Here is a 16101-nt window from a genome sequence, read left to right as displayed (position 1 = left end):
TGCTTGATTGTAGGTCCTTTCATAGTGTTTATGGTTAGAGGCTATCTTAAGGTTGACTGATGCTGATGTATTTTGTTGTTGTGTGGTCAGTCTTTTACGAGGGGCTGAAGAGATGGGACTGCAGAAAGCTGTGAAGCCGGAGTTTGGTGGCGGGTCTCGCAGTTTCTCCTGTGAGGAAGATTACATCTACGACAACATTGAGAGTGAACTCTGTTTCTTCACTTCACAGGTCCTTAATAATATTGAGCATACAAGTTTTGACTTGCCTGTACACAGGATTCAGAATTCAAGTTTAGGATTTTTGTAGTTACTGGACTTTCACTACACTAATATCAAGAGGGCTTTTGACATCTTATTTAAACAGAAAAAAAAAATGCATACACTAAAAAAAAGTGGTAACTAAAAATTATAACTAGTTTTATTCAAGTGAAAAATAGTATTTATTATCACTGAATAAACCTAAATACATTCATCCATACCAGCAAAACAAATTTTTTAGTTAAGTCAGGTAGAAATAGCTCTTTAATGTAAAAATCGCTCGTTACTAGTTATAAAGTGTAATTACACATTCTTATAAGTAACTTACAAAGTTATTATGTTCCATAAGGGAGTATTTTGGATTAATGGTGGCTTTTATTTTTAAAAGCAACAACCAAACTTCAACAACATCTGAGACATATTGATTACCACAGAAAATAAATTTCACTCATCCCTTAGTTTGTAAAAACATAGCAAATGTGTAAAGGAATGCACTTGCATGAAAGTCTAGCCTATATGGAGATCATACAGCACAAATAACTTTAATATTTATGTAAAAGAATTTGAAATAAAATATAAATATTCGATGAAAACCTACACAACAACCAACTGAAATAAAGTAAGCTGAAGTACTAATATTACTAAAATTGAAATTAAAATAAATTAAAAGTAAATAGGAATGTTAAAAAACAAAAACTAATAAAAAATTACTAAAACTTCAACTGAAATGACAAATGAAAATATAAAAATAAAATCTTATTCAAATATGAATAAACACATATAAATAATATTATTGTAACACTGTTTTCAACATGTCCTGACCATGTTAATCTGATGATCCCAATAAATCTGTGATGATGATGATGATGTACAGCCCAAGAATACACAGGGACATGATGTTCTAACCATAAAGCAGTTTTCACATGGAGCAAACACTACATGCAGAAATGATGTTGGTAAATCATTGGTAAACTTGAAAAGTAGCACCACCTCAAACCATGACTTAGACTGCATCCCAAATCGCATACTTCCCTACTTTATAGTAGGCGAAAAACACGATGTGACAAAGGAAGTATGCCCGAATTCTAGTACTCATAAAAGTGTAGGCAAAAAGTACCCATATGACTCACTTCTTCCGGCGAGATTCTGAAGTGCGCAGATGTTGGACACTTTACTATCCCATGAGGCCACGGGAGAGGATTTATGAATGGCAGTGAAGCGATGCAACTGACGCTGGTAGATCACATGACAGTAACAACATGGCGGATGTAGTGCGTCCAGATTACATTCATACTACATAGAACGTACTTTTTAGTGGTCCTGAAGTAACTACTTATTCAAAATAAGTACTTACTCTTAGGGCTGGGCGATATGGAGCAAAAAATATATCTCGATATATTTTGCTATATCTCGATATACGATATATATCTCGATATCTTTACAGGAAAAATAACCCCCCAAAAACTACTGCAAAAACAAATATGCCAAATACCACAGTCTTTTTTTATTGAAGTGCAAATTGGTAGGCTGTTCATGTAGGAACAAAGTGCTTCTGCAACATAAAAAAAAAAAAATCCCTGTATACAAAAATAATAATTTAACTGTAAAATAAAGGAAGAAATAATACATATTGCACTATTTTTAATAAACCTGTATAGAAATATCATTACTAATTTTGGCAAATAAATAAAAAAATGCCATATATCCCCCAAAAACTGCACAACTGTAGAGTAAAACATCAATTAAAAAAAAGTGATAAAAATGCATCTAAAAATTGACATGATTGTTACAAAATCACACTGTCTGGGGCCTCTGGGGAATTTAGAACAACTGCTAGCATAAAGTTTAAGGTAAAAATAACTGCCATTAAATTATAGTATCTGACTACTATGCAATTAGATAAACTGTTCATTCATTACATCACTTTACCTCTGTCTTTATCCACCTTTATCTTCTTCTCTTCTTTTCGGCAATGTATATAGCAGAATAGGTAACTTAGGCTAATGCTAATTTATAATGTGTCATGTAAATTCGGCCATCCGTCACAATCAGGAAACTTTGAACGTGTCTAGAGCTGGCGCGAGCTGCCAGGCCCGTTTCTAGGGGAGCATGTTAAGTGTGAGTGTGTTAAGCGCCCTCAAACAAAAGCAATGCGGCGAGAGGCGACTATGGAATGATATTCCGGACATTATTCAAAAGGAATTGCAAATTGTATTTGCAATTGCGTTTTCGTTTTCAAATTGTGGACGCATAAAATGTGACATAATCCAAACGCAAATGCAAATCGCGCATTACCGTTTGCATTTTCGTTTAAGCGAACGCACAGTGACTGCCAAATTTAAAATGGAAATGCAAAGTCCGTTTGCAACTGTGTTTCCCATATCTAACGAGTCTTGACCCTGTCATATTTAAATAGCAATTTCAATTACCAAGTCTGCTTTTTCACTTTCTCAGCGTCGCGTATGTAGCCAGCCAAAACTCAAATGAAATCACAATTCCCTTAGTATTTCCATTTCCGATGCCTTACACGGAAACCTGTCAATCAGCGTCAAGGGTGGGATTATGCTATGGGGCGTGTTCGTGTTGGGACGTGACGTCACTCACAGTCGACGGTTAAGAGGTGATGCCCTGAACAGACAGACGCCGATTTATTTTAAACAATGGAGGTAGTTGGTGAAATTGTGGAGGACCTTATGATGCTCGCGCAGCAAGTTGATGACAGTACATCCTCTACAGATGTAGGTAATGTAACAAAAGTCACAAAATTCCATGACACTGAGATAAAGATTTGGTTTTGGTTTAGTTTAAAATGAATATTTCTTAAACCATCATGTTGTCTTTGGGTTCTGTTTGGATCTCATTTGATATTTCCCCTCATTCAAAAAAAACATATCTCCCTTATCTCAGTGTCATGGAATTTTGTGACTTTTGTTACATTATTTGTCTAAACACACAAAAAAACCTGGGTTTGATTTAATTGGTCTGAAAGTAGCCTATGTATAATTTTGTTTTTGTCCATTTCACAGTTGAGATTAATTTAAAATGATTAAATCCCACATAAATCTAAACAAATAGAATACACCATAAATGTAAAGTGGAACAAACATTCTCTCTCTCTCTCACACACACACACACACACACACACACACACACACACCAGCCGCGGCGCTACATTTTAGGTCCGGGCCCATCCATTTCTACTATGGTTTTGTACGTTTCTTCATTCGGATCTATTTGCGATCCATTCAATTCTAAACAACGCAGTTTACATGCTTTGTCCTTGTTACATTATTCATTAAGTGATAATAATAATTAGTGATAATAATAATTAGTGATAATAATTATCAGTGAACTTGATAAATGTTGCAGATATGTTTTACTGCATGCAAACAAATGCCTTTCAACTTATGCGTGCAAAATTCAGAATAAAATGAATGTGCAGCAATTTGTACAAATAGAGAGTCTGTACATGTTGTAGCCATTAAATAAGCTCATTTAGTTTCATATTTGTTAAAATATTATAATGTTATTTTTTCATCTATGTTGATTATGAAAAGTGAACCGCACGAGTAAGATAGGATGCGCAATATATCGAGAGATGTGGGTCAGACATGATTTTGACCACTTTTTGTTTTGTAGAAAGCCTTTTTAAGTGAATTTCGTTTTGTATAAATTGTATCTTAATTTTAATATTTTTTTTATCAACCAATAATTTTTTATTGCCTGGATTTAATAAATTAAAAAGGAAATATAGCAGACAATAAAATCATTGAGGCGCCCGCGCGGTCATTGCATTGCTCGTGAACAGGAGCGCATCTCATCCTACCTTAACGAAACTCAACGTATGCCTCACAGACATGAAATATATCTTAAGAAAGCCCAAAATGTATTTTTAACAATTTAAAACGAAAAGAAAAAGGCTACTCTCTGATTATGTAATCCATGATTTCTCTCTATAGGCGCGTTCACTATATGGAGATGACGATCGTCAACTTCATCTTTACAGCTGTTGTTGCTGTTAATAAACTAAAAAAATAATAGGCCTATAATTTTATTAAACAATAAATTAAATTAAACTGTAATTGTCTTAAAAAAGCAGCAAAAAAAAATCCGTTTTTTTTTTTTTTTAAACCTATGCTAACTACGCATTAAATTCAGGTATAGTTAGTCGCTGTCCTCGGTGCCGCAGAAAAGCACTGAAACGGAGATGAAGGGGAACCCGTTTTTTGTTTTTGGCTTATTTTAACTGGCCCATCCAGTTTTCTGGAGGCCCACCTACAATCAAAATCCTGCGCCGCTAGTGACACACACACACACACACACACACACACACACACACACACAGGTTTAACTGCAACAGACAGCATTTTTATTGAATTTCGCAAATTGAGAACACTTATTTGAAGGGGTGAGACCTAGCACCGACACTCAACTCTTGTGCTATGTCCAGTAAAGGACGTCCAGGTTCTTTAGTTGTCCTGTCCTTCACAAAAAGCCTATTATTAGCTACTTCACTGAGGTTGGCGAAGACAACATTACTGATGTTGATGTTGGTCAAGGCCACGAAAACATTTAACTTATCCAAAATGAAATGGCTTCTGAGTAAGAGAACATCTGTAGAGGATGTACTGTCATCAACTTGCTGCCCGAGCATCATAAGGTCCTCCACAATTTCACCAACTACCTCCATTGTTTAAAATAAATCGGCGTCTGTCTGTTCAGGGCATCACCTCTTAACCGTCGACTGTGAGTGACGTCACGTCCCAACACGAACACGCCCCATAGCATAATCCCACCCTTGACGCTGATTGACAGGTTTCCGTGTAAGGCATCGGAAATGGAAAAACTAAGGGAATTGCGATTTCATTTGAGTTTTGGCTGGCTACATACGCGACGCTGAGAAAGTGAAAAAGCAGACGTGGTAATTGAAATTGCTATTTAAATATGACAGGGTCAAGACTCGTAAGATATAGGAAACACAGTTGCAAACGGACTTTGCATTTCCATTTTAAATTTGGCAGTCACTGTGCGTTCGCTTAAACGAAAATGCAAACGGTAATGCGCGATTTGCATTTGCGTTTGGATTATGTCACATTTTACGCGTCCACAATTTGAAAACGCAATTGCAAATACAATTTGCAATTCCTTTTGAAAAATGTCCGGAAAATCATTCCATAGGCGACGCTACACAAAAAAATACCAACAACAACTGATCGCGCGCGCGCGCTGTTTCTGACGCACTTCAAGCACTCGCTGGGCGGGGAAAGATTGATGTGCCTGACCGGACTCGGGGGACTTGAATGAGACAACACGCGAGGGCGGGGGCGAGCACAGCACAGAGAAGGCAAACAAGCAAATTAGCGAAATCAGAATTAAATATAAACAATATATCGATATATACGATATGTCAAAATCCATATCGAGTTTAAAAAATATCTCGATATATCGTAAATATCGAGATATCGCCCACCCCTACTTACTCTAGAGCAGGGATCAGCAACTCCGGTCCTGGAGGGCCACTGTCCTGCAGAGTTTAGCTTCAGCCCTGATATAAACTCACCTGCCTGTATCTATCTAGTAATCCTGAAAACACTGATTGCCTTGTTCAGGTGTGTTTAATTAGGGTTGGAGCTAAACTCTGCAGGACAGTGGCCCTCCAGGACCGGAGTTGCTGATCCCTGCTCTAGAGAGTATGCGATTTCAGACAGCCATTTAGATTACATTTTAATTATTTGTACAAAAAATAAGTGTCACTTTTTTACTTTTAAATGGTTAATATCTTGCCCCATAGACGTCCATTGTAATCACATGACTGTAAACTATTTGTTTTGGTTATAAACTGAGAGCCGAATCAGTTTTTCTTCTGTGTTTATCGACATCACGGACATTCATTCATTAGAATGAAGTCATTGAGACATCGAGTTGGGTTGTACATTTTTGTATCCCGCGGACATTATTATAGATTGAAGCGTATTCTTTTCACAGGAACGCCAAAGCATAATCAAATACTGGCTGGACAATCTCAGAGCTAAACATGGGGAGGCCCTTCACAACATCCACTTCCTGGAAGGGCAGCCAATCAGTGAGTTCTTATATTTAGACTTTATGAGAGCCCTGAGAAGTGTGTGCCTGAGCTGTACCAGTGGCCTGTATGTATGTATAAGTCACTCATATTTGTGTATCGGTGTCTGGATTACCTGAAAGCAATTTAAATGTGCAGGCTGACACTTTATATGTTGCTGAAGGTTTTCTAGAAAGAAAAGTTTTACCAAAGTTTTGAATACTTGTTCATGTTGTGTGTGTGTGTTAGTGAGCGTGCACTGTGTGTGTATGTTCCAGTTCCTGAGCTGAGGGCACGAGGTGTGATCCAGCAAGTCTTCCCGCTTCATGAGCAGAGGATTCTGGGACAGCTGATGAAGTCATGGGTGCAGGCCGTGTGTGAGAAACAGCCCCTAGGTTAGTAGTTATTGAAGTCAACACTGAAATATACACATTTTTTGGTGTCAGTTTTGTTGTTGTTTTGTGAATTAAAAAGTAATGTTGCTAACCCTGCTGAAAAGAAAAACACTTTTGCTGGTTTTGTTAACTTTCCTTTATATGGTCTCCCAGCTTAACCAACTGGTCTCCCAGACTGACTAGCTGAAAAGTGCCCAAAAATTTACTTTATAAGACTGGTTTATTCTTTCTGTATACTATAGATATGTAGAACATATCTGCGTTTTTGCATCAAATGTCTGTAATGTGTGTTGTAGGTGTGAAACTTTAATATTATCCAAGATGAAGGTTACTGACATGATGGATCAGCGAATGAAACTGTGACCACAAACACCATTAATTTAAGGGAATGAAAGGCAATAATCAGCAATATGCGTTCACACAAATGACTTTATTTGAATGTTTCATAGATATAACATGACACCGAGTTGTTAGAAAATAAATTAGTAGTGACATCATTACCTGATGACGTAAGGAACCCATGAATCTTTTTTTTTTTTAACTGGTTCATTGAAACAAACTCTCTGAAAGAACCAGTTCGCGGAAATGAATCGGACTTCATATCACTTATATTTATTAACGAACAATAAATCCAGGTACATGAAATGAAAGCAAAATCATTGAATTCATATGCGACAAGAAGACACGATAAATCAAGACAAGGGCAAGACAGGTAGAACTGAACTGAGCATCACACACACAATGCTGCCACCATAAGGGACAACACCAGACAAAGAACAAAGGCAACACTAGGGTTTAAGTACATGAGAAAACAGAGGCTAACAGGTGAAGGAAATCAATCTCTAAGGCAACAGAGAAGGCAAACAGTGGCTAAACCAGGAAGTGAGAAAACAGAAACAATGAGAACAAAAATATACTTCAAAATTAGAGTCCTTGAACACCAGACAGGGGAAAATAAGACAGGAATCATAACAGTAGGCTAATGCTATACATTATGTGCTAAAAGGCTTGAAAAATACATATTACATTCCAAACAACAAAAAAAAAAACAGTTTTTTGTTGTTTGGAATGTAATATTTATTTTTCAACCCTTTTAGCACATAATGTTACCATTTTAAAGTTAGGAAGTTAAAATCACTCAATTAATTGAAAATTATAATTAACAAAAGCAAAGGCTAAATGTTAACTGGTATGAGATACACACACATTCATATGAACGTAGTAATTATATAACATTTATACTCTATTAAAATAGTCCCTTTGTCCTCATAAATATTAATATTATATTTTAGCAAAATGTATATTTTAGTCAGAATTAATTCTGATTAACAGTTTTTTTTTCTGTGCATAGCATGCTAGTGTGATTAATCAATAAACAAATTCATTGTCGATTATTTTCATTACTGATTATTATTGATTTTATCACTTTTTTGCTAAAGCCCTGCTTGAATGATCTAAGTCTGTGTCCTCTTTGTTTTCTGTTAGATGATATTTGTGATTATTTTGGAGCGAAGATTGCCATGTACTTTGCCTGGCTGGGTTTCTACACCACTTCCATGTTGTATCCAGCTGTTATTGGCTTTGTATTGTGGATGCTTACAGAATCAGATCAGGTATTTGACCACTTACACACCATAAAATTCCATAAAAGTGACTCATCCGCTATATTCCAAGAGTTTTGAAACTGCACCATAAATTAAAGCTGAATTAAATGTCATTTATGGAATACACATGTGTGATGATATATCTAGTTCAGACATGAAACGCTTGATGGCACAGTCCTTTACATGCAATCTGTTAGCAATTACCGCATGACACAAGCTGACTGGCCTCTGCTGATCCTGCAGCCAATGAGATTACTTGCCCAACATTTAAATAGTCTGGTTCATTCTGCTCATTAAGACAATTAAGACCAAATTCTGCTCTAAGCTAGTCCTGCAGCGTGCTATCAGAGTTCGTCTGAAACCCTCCACCTCCCCCAGCTCCACCTGCCTAGATCTGCAACAGGATTTCTGTACAGTATGTCTGTTCATGCAGCAGCATATCTTACATACTCACAGCAGCGTGTCTGTGTATCTAATGGCAGTAGCAAGTCCATACTTGCTCTGCAGCATTGTAGCAGATCGAGGGCCCTATTTTAACGATCTGAAACGCAACTATCAAGCCCGAAACGCAAGTAACTTTGTGGGCGGGTCTTGGGCGCTGTTGCTACAGTATTATACCGGTGGGATAAATGACTCTTGCGCCTGGCGCAAATCTAAAATGGGTTGGTCTAAAGTAGCTTCATTATTCATAGGTGTGGTTTGGGCGTAACGTGAAATAAACCAATCAGAGCGACATCTCACATTCCCTTTAAGAGTAGGTGCGCTTGTTCTATAGCAGATTGCTATTATAACGGCGGATTTGCCAGGCGCACACCAGGAGCGGTTCACAGCCGAGGAGACCGACGTTCTCGTCAGGGCCGTAAAAGACAGAGTAGTGACATTGTATGGCGATGGGAGAAACCCACCCAAATTAGCTTCGGTTAAACAGGCGTATAATCATTTGGGTAAATGTGTAAGCTAGATTTATGCCTATTTTTTCACATCTTCATGGACACAACAATGATTTCCCTCGTGTGGTAATATTTTTCCTTGTAATAATGTATGGTTTTCTAAAAATGAGAACTGCTACATCTGTGTGTAGATGGCCAAGCATGCGCCTTTAAAATAGCATATGAATAACATGCGCAACGCACCACTGACTTTAGACTAGGTTTTTCCTGGTCAGTGGCGGAATTGTTTTCTAAACCTGCAAAATAGCACCAGGGAACGTTTGCGCCGGAACACGCCTCCTCTTTGCGCTGAACCGCCCCCCCGGGAGCGCAAGTTAATTTCATAATTTACCGACGTGCATCGGTGGAGGGAAAAGTCCGCTGTGCGCGGGTGCAAAATAGGAATGATACATGCGTCGGTGTACAAAGTCAATTGCGCTGGGTGCAAGATAGGGCCCCTAATTCGCCAAGACCAAATACATTAACATTGCCATATTCATTTATATTGAATTGATTTATACTACTACTGTTCATATTCTGTTCATGTGATCTATATTTCTGTCACTATGTTCTCAGACCAGCAGGGATATCTGTTGTGTGGTGTTTGCTCTCTTTAATGTGGTGTGGGCCACGTTGTTCCTGGAGCGCTGGAAACGCAGAGGTGCAGAGCTCGCTTATAAGTGGGGAACACTGGACACCCCAGCCGAGTCCCTGGAGGAGCCCAGACCTCAGTTCAGGGTAATGACAGGGTAAAATGTCTGAAAACACTTTTTTTTTTTTACTGCTCTTTAAATATTTTTTCTCTATTGCTCTTCGGGTCAGGGTGTGAAGCGGTGCAGTCCGGTGACGGGCTGTGAAGAGTTTTATTACCCTCCGTGGAGGAGGAGGGTGTTCAGATGGCTGGTCAGCTTTCCTGTCTGTATATTATGCCTTTGCTTTGTATTTCTGGCCATGCTCGTTTGCTTTGAGCTTCAGGTGAGTTACACACTCTAACACACACGTTTAATAATTTAGCAGAATGTACTTTTTGTACTTTTAAAACAAATATTTTAAAACACCACAGGACGATTTTATGTAAAGGAAAAAAGGTAATTAAAAATAGTGAAGTATTTAAGAATTCACAGGACCTTAAGATATACACTTTGCCTTTTACATTCATTTGAACCTAATATTGTTAGGTTGACTTAAAAAAAAAAAGTCCATGTACACATAGTTCCATTATAGTTTCTTAGCCACAAAAAAAATCTTAATTTTAAGGTTATGTGAGAGGGATGCAATTTTTTTTAAAGAAAATGTTTTTATGTTACTTAAAAAATTAAGCATTAAACGTTACGTGGAGCACAGGGAGAAAAAAAACAATAATAATATTTGTTGCATCATAATATATGATCAAAATAATAAAAGTAATAACATTTACATATTATTCAGTGCAAATACTTGGAAACCAGTTCATTTAATGTGAGTTGTAATGGAGTGATGTTTGGCAGGAATTTGTGATGGGGATTAAGGAGCTTCCACGAGTAGCAAGATTTATCCCTAAAATCATGTTGGCCATCACTGTGACGGCGTGTGATGAGGTGTACAGAAAGATCGCCTGCTGGCTAAATGACATGGGTGAGCCAGTTTATATTCACTCACTTAATGCAGCTGTCACTTGAATGTGTATTTTTGTACTAGATTGCTTAATCCATTATTTAAGCTGGTCATGAACACTGTATTCAACAAAACAACATTTTAGGTGGGAATTGTGCACTAAATTCAGGAGGTTTTGTTTTGATAGTCAATAGTAAAAAAGTAGCAAGGCTGAAATGGATAATGGTCTGGATTTTTGGAATACAGAAGCCAAACATAGGAGTGAGAAGGAGAAAGAAGATGAATGCAGGCTAGTTGTCAGGCCTCTGTGAGGTGAATACTAATGTCTGAATCTTCTGTTTCCCACAGAAAACTACAGACTCCAGAGTGCCTATGAGAAAAATCTCATCATCAAAATGGTTCTTGTAAGTACTTATAAAATAATAATATATCCGTAAACATTTTGGAGTATTCAACATTTTGTATCTAAAATGTTCACATTTTGGTCCTGAAAGTTTTTCTTTCTTTCTTTCTTTCTTTCTTTCTTTCTTTCTTTCTTTCTTTCTTTCTTTCTTTCTTTCTTTCTTTCTTTCTTTCTTTCTTTCTTTCTTTCTTTCTTTCTTTCTTTCTTTCTTTCTTTCTTTCTTTCTTTCTCAGTTTCAGTTTGTAAATTCTTATCTCAGCCTTTTCTATATTGGTTTCTACCTCAAAGACATGGAGCGTCTGAAAGAGGTGAGAGACTCTGACCAGAATTTCACATGTATCAAAATGGACAATGACCAAATACATTACTCAAATCAAATTGGAATTGAAATTGGGATATCTGTATCAATGTTCAGCCTTGTCATGTGAGAGTATAACTTGTTGGTGTCCCTGTTGCTGTAGATGCTGGCCACACTGCTGATTATCCGGCAGTTTGTGCAGAACATGAAGGAAGTCCTGCAGCCCTACTTGGCTGAGCGGCACCGATTGGGTGAGCTCACGCTGCGGGCTGTTTGGGAGCTGCTGGTGTCTGCACTGCTCAAGTACGGGCGACTCGCAGCAGGACGAGCGCAGGTCTCGCCCAGCGACCCCACTGTGCTCGGGTCAGGTCTGCGCGGCCCACAGATGGGTGAGGAGGGCCCCCAAGAGAGGCGAGAACGCATGTGTCTCAATGGTGGCTGTGGCGTCCCAGACGAGGATGTGGAGGAGGAGCCTGGGGAGAGGCACAGCGAAGAAGAGAACGAATCAGAGAGCCTCATTGACTGCGGCCTGAAGCTGCGAAAGGTCAGCTTCATTGAGAAGGTGGACCGCAAGTCCGCGAGCTGCGTCAGCCCAGTGGACGACAGCTTCCTGGAGGAGGGGAGCCCCACCATGGTGGAGAGGGGCATGGATCCTGCCTCGGTTTTTGAGATGTGCGATGATGATGATGAAAATGGGGTTCCAGAGATGAAGGAACTGACAGGGGAGCCGCTGACAACAGGAGCTGAGAACAGCACGTCAGTGAGGCTCAGGAAGAGGGGGCGGAGCTTAGAGAGGGCTGACAGTAAGACGAAGAGAGATTCATGGATGGATCCTCCTGAGGAGCAAGAAACCGCAACGCTGACACAGGCCGAGATCGAGAGCTGCATGCAAACGTACCAGGTCAGAAGACACTCCATACGTACAGCCTAAGACAAACAAACACATTTCACACTGCATTGGTGGTGTTTGCTCACAGAAAATGTTCAAAACTAACTGAATCTTTAGTTAAATATGTCTTCAGAAAAGTCAATGTTCACCTTCATCTTCATTAAATCAAGCCGACTTGTGTAAACAGACAGTGGCTTCCAGAAATATTGACACTCATTGTAAATATGAGCAAAACTGACTGTGAAAATTTTTCCAGTTTCTCCTCTTAGTTTTTCATTCAAAATATTCACAAAAATCTCACCTTTAAATAATACAAAAATATATACATAAATACAAAAGCTTTCTATTTCAGATAAATGCTGTACTTTTGAACTTTCTATTCATCAAAGAATCAATAACTTAACTGTTTTCAACATTGATAATAATGAGAAATGTTTCTTTAGCATCAAATCATCATATTAGAATGATTTCTGAAGGCACTGAAAACTGGAGTATTGATGCTGAAAATTCAGCTTTGATCATAGGAATAAATTACACTTAACTATATATTCACTTAGAAAACAGCTGTTTTAAATTGTAATAATATTTCCCAATATTACAATTTTATTTTTTATTTTTAATCAAATAAATGCCGCCTTGGTGAGCAGAAGAGACTTCTTTTAAAAACATAAAAAATCTTACAGATCCAGAACTTTCGACTGATAGTGTACATATAAATGTATTTAGACCACTTAACTTAGTGATTGCCATCAGAATGTGAAGAGACTTTCAACCAGCATAACAAAAAAAAATTCTGGAACAAATCGCCTACCCTGCCTTTAAGAGGAGAAATTGCAAAACAGTCAGCTTTGCTCATACTTACCAATGGTGCCAATATTTGTGGAGCCTACTGTACATTGCCAAGATGTTCATTTACAGGTAAAACGGTGACGGTCTAACATTTGTGCTTATACGTATTATGTCACTAAAATGTTTCTTTTTGGATGTCAAACCAATTATGATTTTAAAGCCTTGAATATATATCTAGTGTTTTAAAGTTGTTTAGCAGATGATTGTACACAAATAAGATTAAATGTATTACGGTTTCCAAAAAATATTAAGCAGCACAACAATTTGCATCTGTGATAATAATAAGAAATGTTTGTTGAGCAGTAAATCAGCACATTCGAATGATGTGGGTCACATGATCCTTAAGGATCATGTGACACTGAAGACTGGAGTAATGATGCTGAAAATTCAGCTATGATCACAGGAATAAATTACATTTTAAAAATTATATTAAAATAGAAAACATGTATTTCAAATTGTAATAATATTGTACAATATTACTGGTTTTACCATATTCTTGATTAAATAAACGCAGTCTTGGTGAGCATAATAGACTTTTTAAAATTTTCATTTATATAATGTTTAAAATGGAACACAATGGTTTCTGACTAAAGGAGGCTACTGCAAATGTCTCTGTAATGTATGTGTGTTATCTGAAAACAATGAATATCTGTGTGTTCTAGATTACTGATATTCTATCGCCTGCAGTCAAACAGATACTTCCAACTGACATACTTTCAGAAAACCTCTAAAGCAAAGTCTCTTAACTGCTTTCCAGGACACATTTCAGGACTACCAGGAGATGTTTGTCCAGTTTGGATATGTGGTTCTCTTTTCATCTGCCTTCCCATTGGCCGCCATGTGTGCCCTCATCAACAATATCATTGAGATCCGGAGTGACGCGTTTAAACTGTGCACCAGCCTACAGAGACCTTTCGGCTTGAGGGTGGGGAGCATCGGACAGTGGCAGGTTAGACTACACCGAGTACTTTGAAATACATAAAGGACAAATGTGTTCAGTTGACATTGTTCTAGGAGTGTCTTTAAATCACAAGGTTGTGTAAAATCCTGTATCATTGCACAGACAGTTATGGAAGCCATGGGTCTGATTGCCATCATAGTGAACTGCTATCTGATTGGTCAGTGTGGGCAGCTACAGAGACTGTTTCCCTGGCTTAGTCCTGAGATGGCCATTATCTCAATCGTCATCCTAGAGGTACGCACACACACTCAAGCACATACACACACTCCCTATAAATCTAATGCCAAGTTCAGACTACACAATATCAGCCCAATTTTGGCACGATCCATTTGACTTAGGATGGCGTGATTATTTGTAAACGACAATGGGAAAAGAATCATTAGATTATCTCGCACAGTGTGTCATAGTGGATGACAACCGACGCCGCGCCTGCGCTGCTTCACAACGTTTCGACAGAAAGTCTAGCATTTTTTTCGGCCCTCCATGATGGGTTCTGTCCAAGCGGCAACCTTCCGGTCTCTCTCTTGAATCCAACAGGGAAGTGACTTAAACTGCAATTCATCGAGTGGCCGTTAGAGACAGGCTCCAAAAGAGAGTCAATCCCATAGAACCTCTATGTTAATATGCCCAAAATTCTATATATTGGTCCATATAGCTAATTTTGCCCTTCATGACAACTGTGAGGGGTGAATTTTTTTTTTTTTACTCATCCGTTTCAATTATATTAAGCCTTAAAGTTCTGCATAATTAAGGGCGTGGCCACTTGAGTGACAGGTGGATTGCCGCTGCTGTCACTAATAGCCGTTTGTCTGCTGTCTGTTAGCCGTCACGTCACCTCAGCTAATCCCACCTCTTTGCCCATTTTCTGTTATCCGGGAGTGACGCACTGCCAAGATGGCGACAGCTGGCACCGCCCACTTTGGGCTTCAAAAATGCTCTTCAGAAACCTACGGGTGACGTCATGGACACTACATCCATATTTTTTTACAGTCTATGGTTCCGTCACATCTGTGACATTAACCAATAGGAGCACAGAAGCTCTTCCATACACAGCTTTCAAACATTGCGAAACAAAAGAGAGATGATGTTGCTGCTAGGTGGAATCATGCAATGGAGGAAAGGTTTGTGAAGCTATGGCAACAATACTCCTGCCTCTATGATGTTTCCTTGAAGGACTACCATACCATGAAACAGTGAAAAAAGATAAATGCTGACAAACGATAGCAGAGGCGCTAACCTGGTGAGTCCAGGAATTAGCATTAGGGTAACAGTTGCTATTTCCTCCTTCTCAATGACATCACGCACATCGTTAAAGATGGCAAGCGATGATTGGTCTATAAGTAACATGTAGTCTGACATGTTTCTTGTCTACGACACGGCAAGAATTGAGGAGTCAAAATCGCATAATCTGTCACAGTGACTATCATAAAAGCCAAAAATATTGTGTAGTCTGACCCTTGGCATATTTCACTCTAACTGAACCCTGACATCATTAGTGTTGTAGGTTACTAATTGTACTGTATTCACAAGGGTGAACTAGCATGCGTTTCTCTGTTCATGTAATTGTTAAGCCGGGGACACAACTGTAAGTTAACAACTGTTAGGCAGATTATGAATGTAATTTGATATTTATGAGTGATCATGCACAAACGCGCCGAGTCAGAGACAGTCGCATTTTAGTCGGTTCACAGTCAGTGTTTAAAATCTGCTCCAGTCGTTGGAAACAGTCTGTAAGTGTGTTCAGTTCAGTCTTATAATGTGTCAGCTAGTCATTAAGTGTGTCCCCGGCTTTAGCTCAAAATATCAAACATGCTTGATTTCTTCATACTGGATGGAACCATAGTATGATGCTAAAAAATCA

At 38.4% G+C, this 16101-nt stretch overlaps 1 protein-coding gene across 2 annotated transcripts in view; it reads left to right on the top strand.

Moving 5' to 3' along the window:
• Nucleotides 1-16101, top strand: part of ano8b (anoctamin 8b) — a 38418-nt gene that overhangs the window by 15435 nt on the left and 6882 nt on the right. Inside the window, exons 4-15 of one of the 2 annotated variants that reach the window (XM_081357403.1) lie at nt 91-229; nt 6244-6340; nt 6598-6714; nt 8200-8327; nt 9824-9985; nt 10070-10222; nt 10735-10861; nt 11189-11244; nt 11477-11551; nt 11705-12442; nt 14037-14228; nt 14343-14474. In XM_081357403.1, coding sequence (XP_081213529.1) covers nt 91-229; nt 6244-6340; nt 6598-6714; nt 8200-8327; nt 9824-9985; nt 10070-10222; nt 10735-10861; nt 11189-11244; nt 11477-11551; nt 11705-12442; nt 14037-14228; nt 14343-14474 — 2116 coding nt within the window. The remainder of the gene's footprint in view (nt 1-90; nt 230-6243; nt 6341-6597; nt 6715-8199; nt 8328-9823; nt 9986-10069; nt 10223-10734; nt 10862-11188; nt 11245-11476; nt 11552-11704; nt 12443-14036; nt 14229-14342; nt 14475-16101) is intronic. The other variant, XM_081357404.1, reaches the window with a different exon arrangement.

This window comes from Scardinius erythrophthalmus, assembly GCF_964197995.2.
Source record: "Scardinius erythrophthalmus genome assembly, chromosome: 25".
In the NCBI taxonomy this organism is placed as follows: domain Eukaryota; kingdom Metazoa; phylum Chordata; class Actinopteri; order Cypriniformes; family Leuciscidae; genus Scardinius; species Scardinius erythrophthalmus.
The sequence above is the reverse complement of the archived record's forward strand: the minus strand, read 5'-3'. Positions and strand labels throughout refer to the sequence as shown.